We start from the raw sequence: 22,392 nt of genomic DNA, 5'->3' as shown, positions 1-22,392 counted from the left end.
GACCTCCTGTGTCAGTCACAGACGTACTAGGCAGCGCGGGTGGGCGGCCACCGTGCCCCGACCGTGGGCCGCGGGCCGGCAGCGCCGCGACTCTCTGGGGTCCGGTGAACGGCGGGACCCCACAGCCGGGCAGCCGGTAGGAGAAGGAGAGGGTCGGCGGGCCGAGCCCTCGCCGAGTCTCGGAGGAGACTCCAATGAGAGTCTCGGCCGAGAGAAGGAGTCTCGGCCGGGGAAGGAGAGTGTCGGCCGGGAGAAGGAGAGTCTCGGCCGGGGAAGGAGAGGGTCGGCCGGTCCAGCGGCTGCCGGCGGGATGAGGAGAGGCTCGGCCGGGAGAAGGCGGAGCCGGGGCACATTTGTCGGAGCGGGCCCGATCGATCCGCACACCAGACAGTCGGGCCGGCCGAGAGGGCTCACCGACCGAGCTCAAACCTTGCGGGCCCGCGCCTGGCCGTGGCGACACGACTGGGCGGGGGTCAGCGGTGGCGCACTGCAACTCGCACCGGCTGCTGCGAACGCACCGCTCTACAGCGCTATGTGACGTTAATTAGCTCACTTTTATCCTTCCATGCCAGCGCTCAGTATTGTTGCGTCATTTACTGGACTCTGTTATTGATTGTTCCGCCGCGCTGCCGGACAGACAGTCGGTATCACTCGGCCGGAGCGGATTAGTTCTGTTCCATCAATCTCGGGCGCGTTCAGCCGGAGCGCCGAGACGATCCGCTGAGGACCGGATACCCGGCATGTCCCGGCTGAGACCTGCCTAATAGAGACGATCTACTGGAACACTTAGATCCACTGAAGCGATCCGCGGAGACGATTAGCCGTGGGGCGATCCACTGATGACTCCTTGACTTAGCGCTTCTCCGACCGGGCTCTGCTGAGAAATCGAACCAACCAGATGATCCTCTCCTCGACCTATTCTCCTTCACTCACTCACTCACTCACTCACTCACTCACTCACTCACTCACTCACTCACTCACTCACTCACTCACTCGCTCGCTGTCCTTTCCGTTCCGTTCCGTTTTCTTGCACCACGTTGCTGTCCCATCCATCTGGTGGTGTGGCATCCTCATTAGCCCGGCGTCTCGGTCCGCCGTGCTGGCCTTAGTGCCGACGTGTCGTGTCGGGGACACTGTCATTTCCCGCTTGGCCTGCTACCCCCCGCCCCCCCATCTGCCAGTCTCTGTCAGATCGTCTGTCCCCCTTCCCTTCTCCTTCGGACCGTCTGTCCCCCCTCTCCTTGTCCCCGTCAGGCTCTTCACCCCTTCTACCCGTCTCCATCTGACTGTCTGACTCGCTCCTATGCCCCTACTTGTCTCATACTGTCTGGTCTGGTCTCGCTCATCTGGTCTCGCTCCTCCCCCGCCTCCACCTGTCTCATACCGTCTGGTTTCGCTCCTCGCCTTTACCTGCTCCGCCGTGGGACCGTTCCGGCGACATTGCCGTCGGCCGGCCCCTGTTCCGCGGCCGGTTCCGCCGGTGCGGGCAGTCTGACCCGGTGACCGGCGGCCGGCGCGGGGTCGATGCTCGTCGGCCGTCCCTCTCCGGCCGCGTCTCGGCCGGTCTCCGGGGAGCGGTGTCGGCGGCGGCGCGGAGCCGACCGGCGGCAGTAGATTGTCGCCGGCCGGCCCAGCTGCGCTCACCCGCCACGGGGCCGCCGGCCGGTCGGAGGCGGCGGGACGCAGGTGCTGCCGGCCGGCCCTGCCCGGGAGGCGGGTCCGGGGGGCGGCAAGGGAGGTGCTGGTGGCCAGGGGGGTATTTTGGGACAGGATTATATGAGCTGAGCTTTGAGTGGCCTATCTCAGCTCCTAGGAATCAGGCGATGGGTTCGGCTCACTGCTCGGTCCAGCTAACCGCGGATGGCACGCGACCCTGCTGCCGTCGCTCGGGTAGTCAGCGATCCAGCTCCAACCTCTGGCGACGCGGAACCACCCACCGTCGGGCGCCACAGGCGGCACCACCTACCTCAGCCACCCACCCGCACCTGACTGGCGTCTGCCCCCCCCCCCCCCCCCCCCCCGGCGGCGGCGGCGGCGGCGGCTCGGGCCGGCTGTGACGGACGATGCTAACCGAGTCAGCGACGCGTCCGATTCGCCGGCCATCAATCAATTAATCAATGGCGCTGCCGGCGGGCGGCCGGCCGGCCAGCTGCGGCTGCCGGGCGGGGGCGGGGGCGGCCGGGAAGGGGTGACCGCGCCGACTCACGCACCCCACCGGCCGGTGACGGGGCTGCCAGTGGGCGGCTAAATGTCCACACTACACAGTCAAATGGTGTGCGGGGTCCGAGGTGACGATATACCGAGTGACTGGTCAGTGGTCACTGGTAACCTGGCATTGCAGGTGTCATGGGGAAAGTAATGTTATACCGTGGAATTGGGATGATCGTTCACTCGCGGAGTGACACACCGGCGCCAATCACGCCCGCTCCACTCTGTGGACGGCCGCGTCCCCGGCGTGGTATCTCTGAGACGGACCTGTGCGTCTGCTGGAGTTTCATCCGCTGACCAGCCGTTCGGTCAGTAACTGAAAGTGACGCTGTGTCGCGGCAGCGGCCGCGCCACTGCGACTCGTAGTGGCGCTGTGTCGCCGGCAGCGGCGCTACTACAACCCGTGTCTGTCTGAGCGGCCGATGTCTCAGCTGATGGCGAACACTGACGGTGGTCGGCAGCCTCCTGATGACCACTGACGGCCACTGATGCCGCCACTATCAGCCACTGACGGCCACTGGTGGCGTCCGGAAGCTGCTGATGTGACTGACGTGACTGCTTTTCCGTTGATGGGGCCGTTGATGTGGCTGATGTCACCGCTGATGTGGCTGATGTGACGGATTGGTCGCTGATGTGGTCGCTGATATGGCGCGGTGTGGGCCGTCTCGGCGGAGATGGGCTACGCCCGCTGACTGCCGCGGCCGGCCGATGGCTTCATCAGCCGCCTCCGATGGCTGCTCGGTACCGGGATTCACCCCCGTATAGAGCGGCCCCCTCCTCTCCAGAGCCGAGCAACTGTCCAGTGGTTGACGCGGCTGGCTCTGAGGCCACCGTCCGGGGCCAGACCAGTGTCGTGACCGATCACAGACCAGGACGAACTGACCGAGTGTGGGGTGTAGTCGGGTCGGCCGCCGCGCTCCTCCGTTATCCCACGGGCAGTGTCTCCGAGCCGGTCCTGCCGTCCGCTGTGGGGGTGACGGCGGCAGGGAGCACTGCCGGGGCAGGCTGGCAGACGGCGCGGCGGCGGCGGTTCCTCCCGTCAGCGGCCGCCCGGACCGGTAATCCCGGTGTCGGCGGCGGCGGCGATATGAGGCGGGTGGCGGCGGCACGCACCCCGCTCAGATCAATGTGCGCCCGTCCCGGCCCGGCGCGGCTGACCCGCCGTCCAACTCGGTCCGACCCGGCTGACCCGGCGCTCTGCTGCCCGCTCTGGACAGCTGTAGAGGAAGAGTAGGATGGCGGCGACGGCTGCGACAGGGTGGCAGTGGCTGCAAGACAATCCGGGGAACGTTTTGTTAGTTTTCGAAACGCTTTATTGTGAGTGATGCCTATTGCCTAACTAAGTGTGGCTGCAATGACGTTGAATATTTCACGTACGGAGACAGAGATAGACATAACGTTCGCTCGACAGCAGGACAGGGACGAGCACGCGCTGGCATTGACCTCTGTTAGCTGCCGCCCGCGCAGCTGGGCCGGGCGCCAGGCGGCCCATCTCTCCCCGCCGGGCGCCTTTCCTCAGCGCGGCGGGCAGACGCCGTAACTCACCGAACCGCCGCGGGCTGCAGCGGCGCGGCGCACGGCCGGCTCAGGTGCCGACGGCCGGGGCGACGGGAGGGGATGCTCTGCTCAGGTGCCGACGGGCCGGGGCGACGGCGGGGGATGTTCTGATCGGGGACCGCGGCCTGAGGTACACCGACGCGCGGTGACGGCGGCCGGCAGCGGCTCCGTGGCGGTCCCCCTGGCTAGGTGCGGCGCCGTGCCGGTCCCCTGGCTAGGTGCGGCTCCGTGCCGGTCCCCTGGCTAGGTGCGGCGCCGTGCCGGTCCCCTGGCTAGGTGCGGCGCCGTGCCGGTCCCCCTGGCTAGGTGCGGCGCCGTGCCGGTCCCCCTGGCTAGGTGCGGCGCTGATAGGCTGTGTGCCGGCTGACCTATGGCGTTCGTCCGTAGCCGGCGGTCCATCAGTGAACCGTCCCGGTCGGGTCCGGTGTGGTGGGGCGCCAGACATCCCGACACTCCACCGGTCGGTCGGACCGCGACTCAGCTGGTACTGAGCTGCACCGTGATCGGCCACATCATAATGTTAGACGCATATGTGTAACCACATGCAACACCACACCGTTTATTTTAATTGGATAGCTCCAACGCTAACTCTTAAAGTGAGCGGTGCATATAGTGCCGTATTTAAATGATATTTGCAAGCAGTTGCTCCCATTCATTTTTCCTTAGCTTGTGTTTTATCCATAGAATAGACTGTATGTAGAGTTATCCGATCAGACTCGGTAGGCTTTACGGGGTCAGCTGGCCTGTTTGTCACTGTGTAAGCTCTCTCCCGGCGCGGTGCTGCCTAACGTGTGTCCAATACGCCCCAGCTGCCGCCAGTGTCGCGGAACCCCACCCCACCTGACCCCTCTGACCCCTCTGACCCGCCGGCAGGCTCGCGGCGGAACTACGACCCGTACTCGGCGCACGGCGGCTACCGGGACTACGAGCCGTACCCGCCGCCGCCCGAATACGGCGGCGCCGGCTACGGCCGCGCCGGCTCCGACTACGGCCCCGGCTACGGCCCGGGCGAGGGCTCGCGCGCCGGCGGCTACCCGGACCGGCCGCCGACGCCGCCGTCCCCGTCCGACCGCAGCGACAGCCCGCCGCCTGACAAGGGCGCGCAGAGCGGTGAGCCGCAGCGCCGGCGGCGCGATAGGCTGGGGGAGGGGGGTCAGATGGAGGGGCGGGCTCGCAACCTGACTGGCAGACTCGGCCCGGCCAATAACTACTTCTGAACGTTGGTCGTGTCGTGGGTGTGCCTCAGGAATTAGGTGTCTTGTGCGGTGTCCTGACCAGTTTTTTGGGATGTGACCTAGGCTGGGCTAGGTAGATGACAGATGTCTCTCTCAAGCTGGGTGGAGGCCGTAGGGTTTCACGTTCGGGAAGAGAGGAGGTGGAATCATTGCACCATCCTGTGATAGTCTGCAGTATGCTGGTGATGGCGGTTTTCCGCTCAGTTGCCAGTGTCGCCGTCGGTTGTCGTACCGCACAGATTAGCCGGACGCCGGGCGAGTCGTCGCTGTCACCAGAGGAGCGACTCCCGTGGTCCGCCGTTTGGCCACCTAGGGCTGGTGTCAGTGGAGACTCATCTGGGCAGACGCCGGGCGAAGGGTGGCCGCTGTAATAGCGCTGAGTGCTGTTGTTGATCAGTGTCCGTGGGGCGCCGGTTTTGGCTGGCCGAGCAGCTGCGGGCCGGTGAAAAATTCTCCGCCCAGCAGGGTCGTTTATCATCGTTTAGTGAGAGGCGGGGCGGCAACTAATTTTCTCCATTGGACGACAGAACATGATGAAAAGGAGATGTTGGCCGAATGATGAGGTACAGGGCGCCGTGCGGGCTCAAAAAGGCTGACGGGGTCGCGGACCTGTGGGCGGCTGCGGATGCCACTGCCGCGCGGCAGCTCACCCGGGGCCCGCCGGGCGGGCTGAGGTCGGACATTCTGTCTACTCAGCCGCGCTGTCACGGCCGTGGTGACGTTGACGACCGTTTTCGTAGATTGACTTAATTTGATAATGATCGTCAGTCATTCATTTGTATGGTGGTATTCATATCTCACCTTCCATGGCACTGACAAGGGTTGTGGCGTTTAAAGAAGCTTTAGAGGCCATCGCCAAAGCCGTTACCTGATCTAGTTTGCGCCTGTCTTTAGGTGCTATACAAACATGCAGTACGCGTTGCACATTGGTTCCCGAGTTCGTGCCCAGTTATCATTACCATTTATGTGTGGTGTGTGTATGTATATGTGTATGTTTCGCGTACATGATACATATGCATATGCATGTATGTACGTATGTGCATGTCATGCATGTACACAACTTAACGATTCGTATATACCTATTTTAAATACCAACTACAATAAATCCTTGTGTGCCACCCTTCTCAATCATTGTCTATTTCAATTTGCATATTTACCTTATGGTAAATATGCAAATTGAATGTAGGTTACATGCATTACCTACATTGACATCTATACAACTTATTGTACTAATTCTTAAAATACTCTAGTCCGTGCTGTTTCCTGAGGTTCTGTCTGGCAACAAGCCTAGCTTAGTCGGACGGAGCCAAGGGTTTCGGCAATAAAAATAACCTTGCAAGAACATGACCAGGCATGCTATTCCCCACATTGAGTATGAATGCGTATTGCGTTAATTACTAACACTGGTATAAATGATAGTTGCTTGTGTTGGTATAGTGGGCAGTCATTTTGCTTCACTTGGCAATGACTACTTTCCTCCTTTTTGGCGTACTTACTAACATTTTTTAGTAGTATTGCATGCGTTATATTTTATTTATATTTTCCACTTCTTAGCAGGGAGTGCCGCGACTTGATCAATTTATTATGTTACCTGGTGTTAAAGTAAGGTCTCTGTGCGTCGCCGGGACTGTGGGAGGGGGCACTCCTGGTTACCTGATCATGGGTAACGGACTATCTTAGAAAAAAAAAATTATCATTGCATATCAGGCTCGCCCGGATCCCGACAGAAGCGGCGACGATGGCTCCAGGCAGTTCCACCATCGACTGGTCCGGTGACGCCGGCTCCCGGCAGCCCTGCGTGGCCCGGTGACGCTGACTCGTGGCTGCTTTTCCCACGAACCTGTCTGCCGCCGCTCGTTTCTGGCGATTATTTCATCGCGGCAGTGTTTATGTCGCTAGTTGCTGAGATCTATTGCTGGTCCTCGGGCCGGTGTCGCCAGTTTCTGGTGATTTTTTTCCGGGGTCGGCTGCGTCGTCTGGCTGCTGCCCGGCGTCGGCCGCCGGCCGCGCAGCATTGATCGCCGGCCGGCCGGCGCTCTCTCGGCTCTCTCCCCGACCGCTCTGCCGAGAGCGGCCGGCGGCTGTGACCCGGCTCTGCGCCTGCTGCCGGACCGGCCGGCGGCGGCCGCTGCTCAACAATGAATGACGACAGGGCGACACAGAGCGCCGGCGGTGAGAGGACCGGTCGGAGGGGTCCGAGGGCCCCTGTGCGGACCCGAGCGCCGCGCACGGGGTCGGAGCTGGGGCACAGAGGGAGAGCGGGTGGCGGAGCCAGGTGTAGTTCTGGTATCGAAGGAGCTGCTGATAATTCCGGTCACACGGGGCTGTGTGTGGAGCTCTGACGATCCGCGGACGGGTGACCCGGCCGGACGTCAGACGGTCAGATTCAGATTCAGACTGAGCTGCTCTCCTGCTGCGGGCATCGATCCGCCGGCGCTGCTCTCAACTTTTAAGTGCGCGCCGCCGCCGGGGGAGGCCGTGTCTGGCCTTTGTTTGTGGCAGTTTGATGCGCTCCGGATTGACTCCTCTGGACAACACTGGGCTGTATGCTCGGCCTGCGGGCCGGGCTGGTCCACACTGCCGGATATCTATCTGCGGCACTCTCCCGTGAAATGGCGGGGGGCGGGCCACTACTGTGGGATCCGTGGGGAGGACGGCAGTGAGTGACCAGACGCGGCGGCGCAGGCCGCTCCATGTCGTACCGCACCGCACGTGTAGCCTCCCTTAGTTCCGTCCGAGCCGGTCACCGGCCCTATGTCTGCGCTCCGCGGCGAGCAGCTCTGTCCGCCTTGGTATTCCGCCGCCCGGCCGGCCGGCCCGACCGTCCGTCCCGGCCTGTCACACTCCCTGAAGTGGGGCGCTCTGCCGACGAACGCCTGAAACTTTCATAGCCCGCTTCAGGGAGCGGCGGGATACTCAAGGTGGTGTCGCTGCCCTCCCTCCCTCTCTCTCTCTCTCTCTCTCTCTCTCTCTCTCTCTCTCTCTCTCTCTCTCTCTCTCTCTCTCTCTCTCTCTCTCTCACTCACTCACTCACTCACTCACTCACTCACTCACTCACTCACTCACTCACTCACTCACTCACTCACTCACTCACTCACTCACACATTCTCGCCTTGACCCATCCTTTCCTGATCCATATCTGAACACGTTTCGGACTCGACGACTAAGCTAACTCACTCTTGGACAAGATCATGAGCTATGCCCCAGAACCACCTGATAACAGTACGGTTCCGCGCTGTCCCAGTCGTCTATGGTCTGTCCGAGCTGCACCCTCCCAGTTTCTCAGCTGGTGGTACACGGTACCATGCCCGCAGCGGTCCTGTGAACGTTACAGAGCCAGAGACTCGGTGCGAGCCAGCCGGGAGCCGTCTGCCCGACCGTGCCGAGCCTGACGTCAGAGTGACGTCACTGCGGGCCGTCCGTCGGGGGCGGGCTGATTGCGAGGGGAGGGGGGGGGGGCGGGGGGGGGCAGTTGCTCCGGAGGGCTCTCTTCAGCGAGGCGGAGGCGGGGGCTCCGGAGGCCGGAGGGCTCGTTGGAGCTGACGGCGCCGCTAAGGTGGCTATCGGCAGGGTAGTTTGTTGCTTGTGAGTTGTATTCTTGTTGCTTATGTAGTTGTTGTCGATTGACGTTTCAAATATGTGGCTTGGTGACCAGCACGGCAGTGAATGTATCCTCTTCTTCGTATTTTTTGGTTCTATGAATTTATTTGGTGTTTGGACTGGAAGCGGACAAGCCCCGATGCAGCTGGGTGAGAAAGCTGTGTGGAGTCATATCTCGCTTCGATCTGCTGCTGATCACATCACGTGGTCAATTGTTCGGTTTAGGGAGACACTTTATCAGGCGTTGTTTGGTTTCGGAAGGGATTTAATGATTAAATCGGTCGTTGGTCAGCTGTATAGAAGGCACGGGCAGCTGATCAGCTGATGCTTGGTTTCGGGCGACGGTTGATCAGCTGTTGATCAGCTGTTCATTTTCGGGTGGCAGTTGATCAGCTGTTTTGGAGGCAAAGGCAGCTGATCTGCCGTTGTTGGGTTCGGGCGACAGTTAATCAGCTGTTGATCAGCTGTTGTTTGGAAGGCGGTTGATCGGCTGTTGATCAGCTGTTGTTTTGGAGACAGTTGATAGCTGTTGTTTGGGGGCGGTTGATCAGGCTATTGGTCAGCTGTTGATGGAGGGAGGGGGGGGGGGGGCAGTTGATCAGCTGTTGGTCAGCTGTTCAGTTTCGGGTGTCAGTTGATCAGCTGTTGTTTGTTTTCGAATGGCAGTGTTGTTCGGCCGATAAACCCGTGGTGCGTGTCGATGCTGCCGGAGCGCGACAAGTGACAACAGTGACCGTGTCAGAGCGGTGACATCTGTGACAGCAGTGATAGTGTCACAGCAGTGACCGTGTCAGAGCAGTGACATCTGTGACCCCAGTGACCATGTCAGAACAGTGACCGTGTCAGAGCAGTGTCCGAACAGTGATTGGGAGGGGAGCTGTCGATCTGCCGTCGGACTGCCGTCGGCCGGCATCCGTCTGTATGCCGTCGCTGCAGCGCTGCCGTGCCTGTATGTGTGTGTGCGCGCGGAAATTGACCGGCGCCTGGCCCGGAACCTGTGGCGTCGTTAGCTGAGGGGGGGGGGGGCTTGGATCAGGGGGCAGCGGCCGACGGAGGACGGCAGCCCATCGGACTCTGAATCAATCATGTCACCACGCCGCCGCCGCGGGAGATTGGCTGTGATTTTTCCATCCGCCGAAACATTCCCGCTGGCGTCTGGGTTAGGCTCAGACCTTTTGACATTTGTAACCTCAGATGAGGCTGTCAGTTTAAATGTCACAGGTTTCTGTGTATGTAGCGCAATTTTCGCCGCTGACTGTGCTGGATCAGTCCAGCTGAATTCGGTTTGGTTTGTAACCTGGCAGAGTCGGCGGATGTAATCTAATGCATACGCGCCTGTCATTTGTGGAGCTCCGGCCATCCATTGGGTGGGGACCAGACGCGGGGACCAGGCTACCAGTGGGGCTAGCCACCATCCATAGGGCGCGGTGGCGATGTGGAGGGGCTGGGGAAAAGGGTGTCAATTGCAATCCCGGTGTTTCGTCTTATCTGCTGCCCCTGGTTCCGAATATGAGAGCGTTTACAGCAATGTTTCATGCCCATTGTCCGGCGGTTGTGGATGTTCTGGGTACATACGTGATATTTGCTGCTGTTCTCTGTCTGTGAAGTCACGAATGTCTGACCGTCTCAGAGGTGTCTGACGGCTCCGCTCTCCCCTTAGGGTACCTGGCCGGCCTCTGCCCCGTGCCGGCCTCTGCTCCGTCAGCCGCCTATACAGTATCTGACGGCTGCCCCCACTCCTCACACAGGATACCCGGCCGGCCACTACCCGCAGTCGGGCTACGACGAGCTGGACTCTACCCTGATGGCGTCCCGCGGCCAGGACCCGTACGGACCGCCGCTGCTGCCGCCCGGCCACGGTACGTCGGCGCGCGCCCAGAGTGACGTCATAGTGGCGTCATGGGATCGTTCCCTGCCCTCCGCCGTGCTGGCTGCCGCACTGCTCGCTAAAGCAAACATATCTTTTTGTATTTTCGTTTACATAGTCAGCAATCAGCATATTTAAAGGCGTTTTCCTTTTTTATGTGTAGTTTGATGTTTGCTGTTGGCTGTTGGCTGTTGGCAGATATTGTTTCTTAGATATGGCAGATATTGTTTGCGTATTAGTGTTTTATTTGGTCGTCGTAACCACGTATGTTATGTTTTGCCTGTTTTCATTGAGTTGACTGTTGTAGCGGTTTCGTTGTTGTCTGCCTGGTTTGTCGTACCCCTCCCTTCCCGGCGGCATGGCTGGTACTGCGGTCACTGGCGGCGGTGGAGCACGGCACGGCACGCGGGCGGGCCCACACAGCGGCTGACCGCCCCCGGGCGCCGCAGCTGCGCACAGACTCCGACAGCATCAAACCGATTCGATTAAGGAGCCGCTTTCAATAATCACAGCGCACTTTTGAGTTTGCACGCAGAAGGTGTTTCCAAAACCCTTCCTGCTGTTGGCCTGCCTGCTGGCCGCCCGCGCTGCGCCCGATCTCCGTCGGTCTGTGAGTGCCCGCCCGCGGCCGTGGTCCGCCGCCGCCGCCGCCGCCTGGCCTCCGGTCGGACCCGGCTGACGGGCTGACCGGCTGACGGGCCGCCTGCAGAGCTGTCGCAGAGCGTCGACTCGGAGCCGGGCCGGCCGCTGTCGCGACAGTCGCGTCAGTCGGGCCGCAGCGCCGCGCCGCGCGCCGTCTTTGACGAGGTGATCCGGGATGTGGTGCGCGAGGGCGAGCAGCACGCCCGGCCGGGCTCGGCGCTCAGCCAGCAGAATGGTGAGTCGGCCGGCGAGCTGGGTGGGCGGGAATGTAGTCTGTAATTGCGACAGAAGTTTGCATATGACAAGGGAGGAGGTGGAAGGCACTCGAAGAGATGAGAGCGAGTCGTCTCGGGTTTATCAGTAACGCGTTTCCAGCGACGTTTTCGAGAGAAAGGTAAGCGGGAAGCACGCTGACAAATTGGCTACTGACGCCAAGCGACTCACTTGCGCATGCTGCTGAATGCGAGCACCGTGCCGCCCTGCCGCGAGCCTCCCTGGTGACCTGTCTGACCGTGACCCGCCCGCCCTGTGTGGAGTGACGGGCGTAACCCAGGGCGCTGCTGGTCGGCAGACCCTGCCGGCCGTTTTGGGTAGATTGGTTATCGTACAGTCAGTGTATGCCACTGTTAGATCAGCGACCCATGTGTGGTCTGTATGGCTAGCCCGGTGAAGGTCCGGTTCATGTCACAGACATTTGATACGTGGCATCGCCAATGTTGATTGCGTGCCTGTAAATGTTGCCGTTGTAGAAGGTTGCAGTCAAAGGGTTGCCCTGTTGGGTAGCACGCAGTTTTGGGCAGGGAAAACTCTGTATCCACGAGTAGGTTCACCCAGTAGACGTTGATTGTGTTGGAGCACGGTGTGTACGCGGGGCTCTCTGCCACTCTGTGCCGAACGCCGGACTGGAACACACCACTCGGGCCGCGGCTCGGCCGGCGCTGACCCCCCCCCCCCCGCGGCACCCCCAGTTCGGTTCCGCGACCCGGACCTGCACGAGGTCATCAACTTCCTCAGCAACCCCAACAACGTGGTGAAGGCCAACGCGGCCGCCTACCTGCAGCACCTCTGCTACATGGACGACCCGATGAAGCAGAAGACGCGCGCGCTGGGCGGCATCCCGCCGCTGGTGGTGCTGCTCTCGCAGGACATCCCCGAGGTGCACCGCAACGCCTGCGGGGCGCTCAGGTCAGTGAGGGAGGGTTCCTCTCTCAGGACATCCCCGAGGTGCACCGCAACGCCTGCGGCGCGCTCAGGTCAGTGGGGAGGGCATCCCTGCGGGACGCTCAGGTCAGTGGGGGGGGGGGGGGGGACATCCCTGCGGGGCGCTCAGGTCAGTGGGGGGAGAGAATATCCCTGCGGGGCGCTCAGGTCAGTGTGGGGGGGGGGGGGGGGACATCCCTGCGGGGCGCTCAGGTCAGTGGGGTGGAGGGAGGAATACAGACACAGGGATCACCTGTGGAGCTGGGGTGGGTTGAAGCAAAGGAGGTGGGGAGGAGAGTGTAGCAGGAGAGTTATTGGGCAAAGTGTGGAGGATGCCTAGGTGGGTATTGCTGACTGCTATCGAATACCCCTGGTGGATGTTGCTTGATGCAGTTTGTTATTGCCAGAGTCAGTCGAAGACGAAATAGAGGCGGGACTTGTGTTTGCGCTGCTTTGCCGTGCCCAATAATCTTACCTGTGTCTGTCGCCCTGTCAGGAATCTGTCGTGTGCTGCTCTGTAAATAATCCCACCTGTGTCTGTCGCTCTGTTAGGAATCTATTGTGTGCCTCTCTGTGTATAATATTTCCACCTGTGCCCGTCTCCCTGTCAGGAATCTGTCGTACGGCCGGCAAAACGACGAGAACAAGCGGGCCATCAAGAACGCGGGCGGTGTACCGGCACTGATCCGGCTGCTGCGGAAAACGCCAGAGAACGAGATCAAGGAGCTGGTCACGGGCATCCTCTGGAACCTCTCCAGCTGCGAGGTGAGCGTCCTGAGGATCCTATCCAGACGCGGGGTAACTATCCTAGGGAACCTCTCCAGCTGCGAGGTGAGCGTCCTGAGGATCCTGTTCAGACGCGGGACAGGGGCGCGCTGGAAGGCTTGGCTTAGGTTTACTCATTTGAGACCTATTTTGGGCGGGATCTAAAAGTAAACGCTAAATTATTCAATCCGTGAAGTAACAACTTTTGTGTACCAGTCAAGCCTCTTGGCCTGGTGTTATTTGATTCCCGCGCGTCCAAACCGGGTGTCTGGTCTATCGGAGTGTAGGGCAGCCGCCGGCGCCGCGCCGCTCACGGGGCTTCACCCGGGGCCGCTGCTGGCGCGCTAATTAACCGAGTCTTCGGGACGCTACGGGGAACAGCTCGGATAGTCTCCGGCATCCGTGCCACCGGGGTCCGGGTTCATATGGGATACGCTTGCCAGGTCTTTTATCAGAGCTCAAATGTGGCCATTTAGAAATAAAGATGAATATTTCATTCTAGCTAGCGTAAAAATAAATTCCTGGTACATGGACCGATCTGTACCGGAGAGGAGTGCGGAGCTCACAATACCCCCTGCCCTTGATTCCAATGCTGGTCATGTTTAGTTGTCATGAAGGACCGTTTGGGGCCTGCCTATTCCCCGGCCAGCGCGAGTACAGCTGGTCTGACGTCCCGTATGGCCGGATAGCGGCGGCCGTATGACCGCTGCAGGAATAGCAAGCCGGCCGACTTTTCCCCCGGGCGGCGCCGACAGAATGTATAACGCCACTCGGCCGGTTATGGGCGGCGGCCCGTCCCGGCCGGCCGGCCGGCCCGGCACAAAATGGCCGCTTAGCACTCATCCATAAATTACCGGCCGCCCTGCTCCGGATGGAGCGACGCGCTCATCTTTAAATTGCCGAACGGCGATTAGAGCCGGTCGTGGGAGGCGGCAGCTGCGGCGCCGCGCACGGTCCGGCGGCCGGACCGTGCGCGGCGGCCGGTCACGGCGCGGGCACCGCTCGGCCGCCGACCGGCCGGCCCGGCTCGCAGCTCGCTCAGCGGACCACAGTTGCGCCCGCCGCCTGTCCCGGGTTACCGGCGGGTGTGCCGTTTCCAGCTTCAGATGACGGTGTGGCTGCTCACTGGGGTCCGCTCACGGAACTCTGAACGACCAGCTGGTGGCTGTATTATCGGGTACAGTTGGAGGAGTAGTTAGGTCCTTTGCTCCGCGTCCACACAGCTGCGGCGGGTGCGGGGGTGCAGGAGTGTGCGCTCACACCGCCCCGCTGAGTCCCGTATCATTCCGAGCGTCCCACAGGATAGGTGTATCCTACTCCAGTAATACCGGCCGGGTGACGGTCACGGAGAGGTGGGATGCTGTGACATTTCGATGAGATGGATGCTGGGCGCTCACAACAGCTGGTTATGTATTTGGAGCGCAGACCAGTCCCTTTGAGCTCGGTCATATGTTTTCTTTATTGGTCCGAAGTACTTGAATGTGTGAGTGTCTGAGCTCAGTGGCCGACTTTAGCGAGGCGTGTCGCGCAGGACGTCGGGATCTCGACGTCCTGTGAAGCGGTGTGAAGACGGCAGAGAAATGGGGACCGTTTACCGTGGCAGCACAGCGGCCTACTCCATACGCTCCTAAATGTTAAATTGGTCTTAAGTTTGATAAATTTGACTTGACATTCCATTGGCCAGATAATATAAGTTACCTTCTTGAAAAAGGCAAGATTCCGTTCACATCTGTGGCGATCTTCACAACATGCTCATTGCCTTCGTTAGCTGGGCCATCTATCTTGAGTCACAGGACACCTAGTGACTGTGACGCAGTGGCTTTTCCGCCGTGACTTACCGATCAGGTGGTCGCGGTAGGTGGTATTAGTGGCGCTTCCCGCCGTGACCAACCGACCTGTGTTGATGGCCAGGGCGAATTTCGTGTCGTCTATGTCGGGCGCCACTTCAGGCACCCGTACAGTTCGGACGGTTGATAGTGTCCGGGTGGTGAAGTGGTATCAGTGTGCTATAAGGGGACTGGGGTGTGGGTCGGGAGCGCAGCGCACTGGTTTGTACACATTCCGGTGTTAGTGTGGGCTGGGGGTGTTTCCAGTCACCAACAGCCCCTCTGTACCGTCTGTGAGGGCCAGTGAACGACCACTCCGGCCGCGGGCCTGTCGGGCCCTCCTGTATAAACGGCACTGAGCCCGCTCTGGTGTGTCAAGTTGAGCGCTGTTTGACTGCACCACGTACTAGACATGCACCCGTTCCTAATGGAGCGGAATGCCTCACGTGAGCTCTGGCGGTGTGCACGGGACACGCTGCGGCTGCGGCGGTATTCGGCACGAGCTCGGCATTCACTACCTGGCACGCGCCACTGACCCGGGTCACCTTGGCCCCATCTGGCCCGAGCTGACCCGACCCGGTCTGACCCGACCCTGGCTGCGCTGCCTGGCGCGCCGCCCTGACCCTGGCTGCGCTCTCCGACAGGACCTGAAGCGGACCATCATCGACGACGGCCTGACGGTGCTGGTCAACTACGTGATCATCCCGCACTCGGGCTGGAACCGCGGCAGCGCGCACAGCGAGCCCGTCATGGACGTCTTCTGGTCGACCGTCTTCCGAAACGCCACCGGCGTGCTCAGGTGCGGACCGGTCACCGGTGCAGGGGGAGGGGGGACGGGCTCAGTGGCGGGCCGGCGTGCTCAGGTACCGACCGGCGCGGGGGGGGGGGGGCGAGCTCAGCTCAGGGTGGGTCAGAGGTTCAGGTACGGCTCAGGGGCTGGCCGGCGGCACGGACTGTCAGGTACGGTACGGTAGTCAGGTACGGACCGATGGGTCAGGGACTGGCTCACTGGACTGGACTGGCAGTGCCGGGCCGGCGGTTCAGGGACGGGCGAGGGTACGGGACGGGCTCAGTGGCGGGCTCTGGTACACTCGGGGGCAGAGTGATGTTCCACCACTCCCTACCTATCGGGCTCCCATGGCTCAGCACTGGCTGCTGCCAGTGGCAGCACTGGCAGCACTGGCACTGGCAGGCAGTGCTGATCAGTGCTGAGGGCAGGCAACACTGGCAGCAGCCAGTGCTGAGCCATGGGAGCCCGATGGGTGGGGAGTGGTGGAACATCAATCTGCCCCCGAGTGTACGACTTAGGTATGGACCGGCTGGTGGGATCATTTGTAGGGCCCGGTTGTATGCTGTACTTATGATAACAACCGTCTCTGTATAGTAGTATATAAGTCCGCTGTATCGTATGTATGTGATCCACTCTCTAACCTCGCATGTCTGGTCTGTGCCGGCGCCAGGAACGTGAGCTCTGCCGGCGAGTACGCGCGGAAAAAGCTGCGCGAGTGCGAGGGCCTGGTGGACGCGCTGCTCATGGTCATACGCTCGGCCATCGGCAAGTCCAACATTGACAACAAGTGCGTGGAGAACTGCGTGTGCATCCTGCGCAACCTGAGCTACCGCTGCCAGGAGGTGGAGGACCCCAACTACGACAAGCAGGCGGCGCCGCCGGCCGGCCGGCCCACCGCCGCCGCCGGCGCCAGAGACCGTGAGTGGCGGAGGGGGGAGAGCTGGAGGGGAGGGCCGGCGACCAGTGAGAGGGAGAGGGAGGGGAGGAACACCGGCGCCAGAGACCGTGAGTGACCGACGGGGAGGGGGAGCGGCGGGCGAGAGTGGCTATTTTCGGTCCGCTGTGTCGGCTGCGCTGATTTATTTTTCAGATGTCCCGGCTGGCGGTGAGTTACATCAAATAACCTTGGTTATTTGGCCAGTCGACCGGGACTGAATGGGTCGATTTAAGCAGTAATCGATGTACTCGCATGTCCAGGTGTTGAGCCCTTGTTGACAGTAATGGAATGAGTAATGTATGGTGATGTAGCTCAGTACGGTACAGGTTGGCAATGGTGCCGTGCCGGTTTGCTCGTGCATCGCCGCTGGGTCGGGGCGGCCTCCCACTCCGGGGGCGGGGCGCCTCAGTAGCGGGGACTGGGTGAGCGCATACTGCCGGCTGCAGTCGGACGCGGGCGGCGGCCCCGCGGAGAGACGGGCCGGGGTCAGTCACCGGGCCGTCGACCGCCGGGCGGCTGATCCCACTGATGGCGGCCTGTTGTCCGGCCTTCCCGGCGGCGGGGAGGGCTGCTACCGGCGTCCCCTTCCCTGTCATGTGCGGGAGCTCCGTCTGCTCTGACGTCGAGTGAGCACCACAATGCATGCCAAGTAGCGACGTGCGGGGGACAGGCGGCTGCCATACGGTCCCCCGACCCACCCACGTACCCACTCCTGCAGCGGGAGCGAGGCGTCGCCCTCGCCCACCAACCCACGCACCCACTCCTGCAGCGGTAGCGAGGCGTCCGCCGCAGTCTCCCTCCCACGGCCACTGCTGCCGCCGCGCCGGGCGGCTGCCGTACCGTCTCCCTCCCAGCCACTGCTGCCGCCGCGCCGGGCGGGCCGACCGCCGGCGGCACAGTGCTCTGTGCCGACTCGTGGCCGCAGTGAACGGTGATATTGCGTGATGAGCGACGACATACTGCTCTGTTTGCTTATTTCCCACAAGATGTTTGACAAGAGACGATGTAATGAGAAAGGATGGAGAAGTTTTGAACGCACCAACGTCAAATTGAACGCTCTTTGTCGCCTGATGACGTATGTTGAAATCTGATGTATCACTTCAGACAGACGATGCAAGACAAGTTTTGAACTTCGGTGCGGTGCAGTTCAGTTTCCACACCGGTGCGGTGTGCGCAGCTCGGGGACAGATGCCCGACACTCTCAGACCCTGGCTGTGGTAGCCTCCCTGGCCGGCAGGCTCCCTCTCGTCTCCCCCGGTATAGCGCCGGCTCGCGTCTCACCGGTCCGGCCGCCCAGTATAGCTCCCGGTGACGGCCCCTAATGCCGCGCTGACACTAACATTGTCGGCCGCCGACCGGGCCGACGCCGTAATTGGACAGCGATGGAGCGAGTCGTGGGCACGAACTGACCAACACGGGAGGAACACGGAGACAGCAGCGGTTACTGGTGGTCGGTGGGGTCATGGGGGGGGGGGGGAGTTTGGTGATGGTATATTTTGAGCTAACTGTTTGCCCGTTTCTTTATTCACGTGAATCACATGGTGCCGCTCACTTTCTGTGCTAGACGTAGCCAGTCTGTTTGCCGTGTGGTTAAGGAATAGTGATGTCATTTTCCAAAAAATGTCTGACCGATACCGACCGAAACCAAAATTTGGGAAAAATTTCCGACCGAATACCGACCGATAACATCCCAAGCCAAAATTTGACCGAAATTTGACCGAAATTCTATTTGCTATTACTCTACCCCAAAATTAAAATATTTGGTAAATTCTGATGGAAAATAATGCGAAATGGCATTTCAGTCCAAGTTCAGTCAATTCTTAGCCACTGCAAAATACATTTTGTGGTAGAAGTTACAATACATTGCTGAGGGTAGCAACACATGGACCTCAGCATTTCACAGATTTGGTTAATTAGAATTGTCAAGAATCTACTGTGGTCTATGTAAGGAAGAATGCTCATTCATGTTGCAAAAGCACGATCAATTAATAAGTCAAATGGTTGGTAATATGTATGTTCATGACAACATTCCCTAGGAGAAAAGGCGGAATCAAAACACCACAAAACACATCAAAACTGCTTGGAAACTTGCCTTGAGTCTTGATATGTGGTCTGAGATACTCTACAAAGAATTTGACACTGAAAATCCAGCTGAAAAGGCAGGTATTAGGTAGCTCTGAGCTTGAATTTTGTCCCAAAAATGAAATGAAAATTCATTAAACAGGCACTTTGTCTTATCTCTTGTTAATCTTATCTTTACAAGAAAACAAAATATGCAGACAAAATTAATACAGTGGCGCCAAAGTGGCGCCAAAAGTAATAGAAGAACCAAGGATTGACTTTTAAGATCCTCTCTTCCCTAACGAAAGGATGCATGATGATGACGTAATATTTATTTATATGCCCTTTTGGTCGAATTATTGAGGGGAAATTAATTTTCTTGTAGTGAATTACACTCACAATGTTGATTTCATTAGAATTCAATATCGTGTTGGATCATTTACATCAATAAAATAATTCACGAGGCAGCATGTAACGATCCAAAACTTTTTTTTGCAGCAACTTAATCAGCTGGTTTAAAGTCTCTGTTATGGCGCATCTGTTTCGAAATCCTTCCTTGTGTTTGGAATTTGGAAGATTCCAGAAATCGGACATGGGCCGAATATGTAGTTTTTGTCAAGATTCCTATGTTTGTATGTTGTGGTCATCTAGATTTCAAACATTTGGTTGGTACCTGCAATATTTAAGGAGAATGTGGAATAGTAGAACACCTGTGAAATGTAAATGTGATCACTGCTAAGTGCTAAGTGCTAACTGTCCAGTCTTCAGAAACACATTTCAGTAATTCAAGTTATTTTTGTCCTTGCATTTTTGATGACTGTATAATGATTTTTTGTAGGCAATACTTCTTTGATTACAGGTGAAATTTTAACAGTTAGACTGGAATAGAGTTTCAAAATTGTGTGTACTTGTGGGGTCAACTGAGTCAAAATCAGCCTGCTTGGCTGCTTGTAGTTGTGGTTGGACAATGGGCGGCTGCTCTGCTGCCTGCTGGGTGGGATGGCTAATGAAGATGCCAAAATGTGGCATTTGGCATTTGGGGGAAATTTTGCAACTTTATCATTAACATCCCAATAAATTTCATTTTAACTAGACAAAAATGGAATACTGTCTCTTTTAGAAAATAGTTTCACTGGCAGGGTGACCGAAAGTGTCCGATTTTTGGGGGGCCTGACCGACCGATTACCAAATCGGTCAGCATATATTTTCGGTAACCGAAATTTTCGGTAACCGATTGACACCACTATTAAGGAAGCTGTGTATAATTCCACCCCCGGCTCGTTTCTGACCGTCTGGCGTCCCCGTCTGGCCGACAGCGGGTGAGAACGCCGGCTGTTTCGGCGGAAAGAAGCGCCGGGACGGTGCGGGCGGCGCGGCGGACGGCCTGCTGCCCGGCGGCGGCACACCGGCCGGGCCGGGCGGCGCCAGCCGGCGACACCTGCCGCTCAAAGGCATGGAGCTCCTCTGGCAGCCGGATGTGAGTACAGCCAGGCAGGGATGTCCGGGACAGGGCAGGGGGGGGACATGGGGGCGGCGCTGATACAGGGGAGGTTAATGACGCTGGTTAAATCCAGTTAGGTATGTGATGTTGGTGCATCGTATCCGGGTCGCTGTAGCTGCTGCTGCGTCTTATGTCGTCTCGTGTGATAGATGGGGCTGCACATTGCACAATATAGATCTTCTGAAAGGTGTCTATGAGATACGAGATATCTACGTGCTGCACATCCTGTCTCTCGTCTACCTGACTTTTGATCTTTTCTGTCGGCCACGTCAGCCAGACCCGCGCGATTTCGTTATCTTCTTCTGGTCCTTCTCTTTTTCATTGCTTCAGTTGTCTCGTTAGCTCTGTATGTCAGCTGACTGTGCTGTCCCGCCCTCTCAAAGATCGTCCAGCCGTACCTGAGCCTGCTGACTGGCTGCCGTGTCTGTATGTCTGCTGACTGTGCTGTACTATCCTCCCAGATCGTCCAGCCGTACCTGAGCCTGCTCTCGGAGTGCTGTGTCTCTGTGTCTGCTGACTGTGCTGTACTATCCTCCCAGATCGTCCAGCCGTACCTGAGCCTGCTCTCGGACTGCTCGAACCCGGAGACGCTGGAGGCGGCGGCCGGCGCCATCCAGAACCTGGCCGCCTGCTACTGGCAGCCCAGCGTCGACATGCGCGCCGCCGTGCGCAAGGAGAAGGGTCTGCCCATCCTGGTGGAGCTACTGCGCATGGAGGCCGACCGGGTGGTGTGCGCAGTGGCCACCGCGCTGCGCAACCTGGCCATCGACCAGCGCAACAAGGAGCTCATCGGTGGGTACTGCCGATATCAGAGGGACGGGGAGCTCATTGGTAGGTACTTGGAGCTCATAGACGGTACTGCTGACACCAGAGGGACAGGGAGCTCATCGGTGAGCTGTACTTTGCAACTGAGAGCTCTTAGGTGGTTACTGGGAGCTCGTATGTGGGCACTGGTAGGAACAGGGAGCTCATAGGTGGATGGAATGAGAACTCTGGCCAATGGTTGTCTGCGCGCGGCGCCAGCGGCCGGACGCGCGTGAGCGGCTCAGCCTAACCATCTTACCGTGTGCGTGGAACCCAGCCTTCCTAAAACGTGCGAACGGTAACCATGTGTGATGTATGAGTGGATTGATTGAAGTGAACGGAGTGAGGATGAGAGCGTGAGTGAACTGAGTGAAACTTGCTTGACTGAACAAGTTCAACACGGTTTGTGACAAATTAACTCCAACTTTACTCGCCGAACGATACTGATTACTCACCGATACCGACCACCGAAACCACGATGCACCCAGAGCTTCGCAACCTTCTGCTGATACTGCTGCTCACCAGCCTGCTCACTGCCGCGGCCGTCCCGACTCCCGCCCCGCCCTACGCGCGACACAGGCGGGCGGCTGCCCGGGTCGCAGCCCCGGGCCATGTCGGCGCGGCGGCTGACGGCAGGGGCGGAGGCGGGACGGAGCGGCGGGGGATGCGGACCCGCAGACGCGGATCTAAAGGGGGGCACATCTGGCGGACCCACCCCATCGCTGATCAGCTCTACGTGGCACACCTTAACATCCGGTCTCTGAACCCCAGTCTCATGGAGCTACGTCACGACCTGGACACCCACGGGCCGGACATTATATCAATCAACGAAACCTGGCTTCGACCATCCCAGGACAGCCGATATATTCCTATACCGGGATATCAACTGTTTCGCCGAGACCGACCTGGCCGCTTAAAAAGGGCCGCGGGAGGAGTGGCGGTGGCGGTGCGAAGCGGACTGCACGCATCAGAGGTGCAGGTTTCCGGCCGTCCAGTCCCCCAATCGAATCTTGAGTCGCTCTGGGTGCGGGTGGGCTCCGGAGCTCAGAGAGTCTACTTCTGCTCGTTCTACCGCCCGCCCCGCCAGAGCGCCGAGGACATCGCGGCCGATCTTGACGACCTTCAAGAGCAACTGGAGATTGTTGCAACACAGCACAGCGGACTTGTGATAATCGCCGGCGACGTGAACATCGACATGGGTTCCAACACCAGCGCCAAACACAAGTTCTGCCAACTCATGAACACCTTTGCATTACATCAACACATCGCTGGGCCCACATTCCGCGCTTCGGGCTCCACCATTGATGTTATTTGCAGCAATGGCAAACTGCAACGACATGGAACATTACACTGTGACTACAGTGACCACAACTGGACGCGTGCCACTTTCAACCTGGCC

General features: G+C 59.3%; 1 protein-coding gene across 8 annotated transcripts in view; it reads left to right on the top strand.

Moving 5' to 3' along the window:
* LOC122387653 (catenin delta-2-like) overlaps positions 1 to 22,392 on the top strand; it is a 95,826-nt gene that overhangs the window by 63,205 nt on the left and 10,229 nt on the right. For 7 of the 8 annotated variants that reach the window (XM_043378044.1, XM_043378026.1, XM_043378035.1 and 4 more), the window contains 9 exons: positions 4,639 to 4,875; positions 10,349 to 10,459; positions 11,177 to 11,344; positions 12,078 to 12,294; positions 12,921 to 13,074; positions 15,545 to 15,699; positions 16,361 to 16,608; positions 20,005 to 20,165; positions 20,729 to 20,981. In XM_043378044.1, coding sequence (XP_043233979.1) covers positions 4,639 to 4,875; positions 10,349 to 10,459; positions 11,177 to 11,344; positions 12,078 to 12,294; positions 12,921 to 13,074; positions 15,545 to 15,699; positions 16,361 to 16,608; positions 20,005 to 20,165; positions 20,729 to 20,981 — 1,704 coding nt within the window. The remainder of the gene's footprint in view (positions 1 to 4,638; positions 4,876 to 10,348; positions 10,460 to 11,176; positions 11,345 to 12,077; positions 12,295 to 12,920; positions 13,075 to 15,544; positions 15,700 to 16,360; positions 16,609 to 20,004; positions 20,166 to 20,728; positions 20,982 to 22,392) is intronic. The other variant, XM_043378053.1, reaches the window with a different exon arrangement.

This window comes from Amphibalanus amphitrite, unplaced genomic scaffold (assembly GCF_019059575.1).
Source record: "Amphibalanus amphitrite isolate SeventyFive unplaced genomic scaffold, NRLGWU_Aamphi_draft 000017F_arrow, whole genome shotgun sequence".
NCBI classification, from domain to species: domain Eukaryota; kingdom Metazoa; phylum Arthropoda; class Thecostraca; order Balanomorpha; family Balanidae; genus Amphibalanus; species Amphibalanus amphitrite.
Note: the sequence above shows the minus strand (reverse complement) of the source record. Positions and strands in the feature narration are given on the sequence as shown.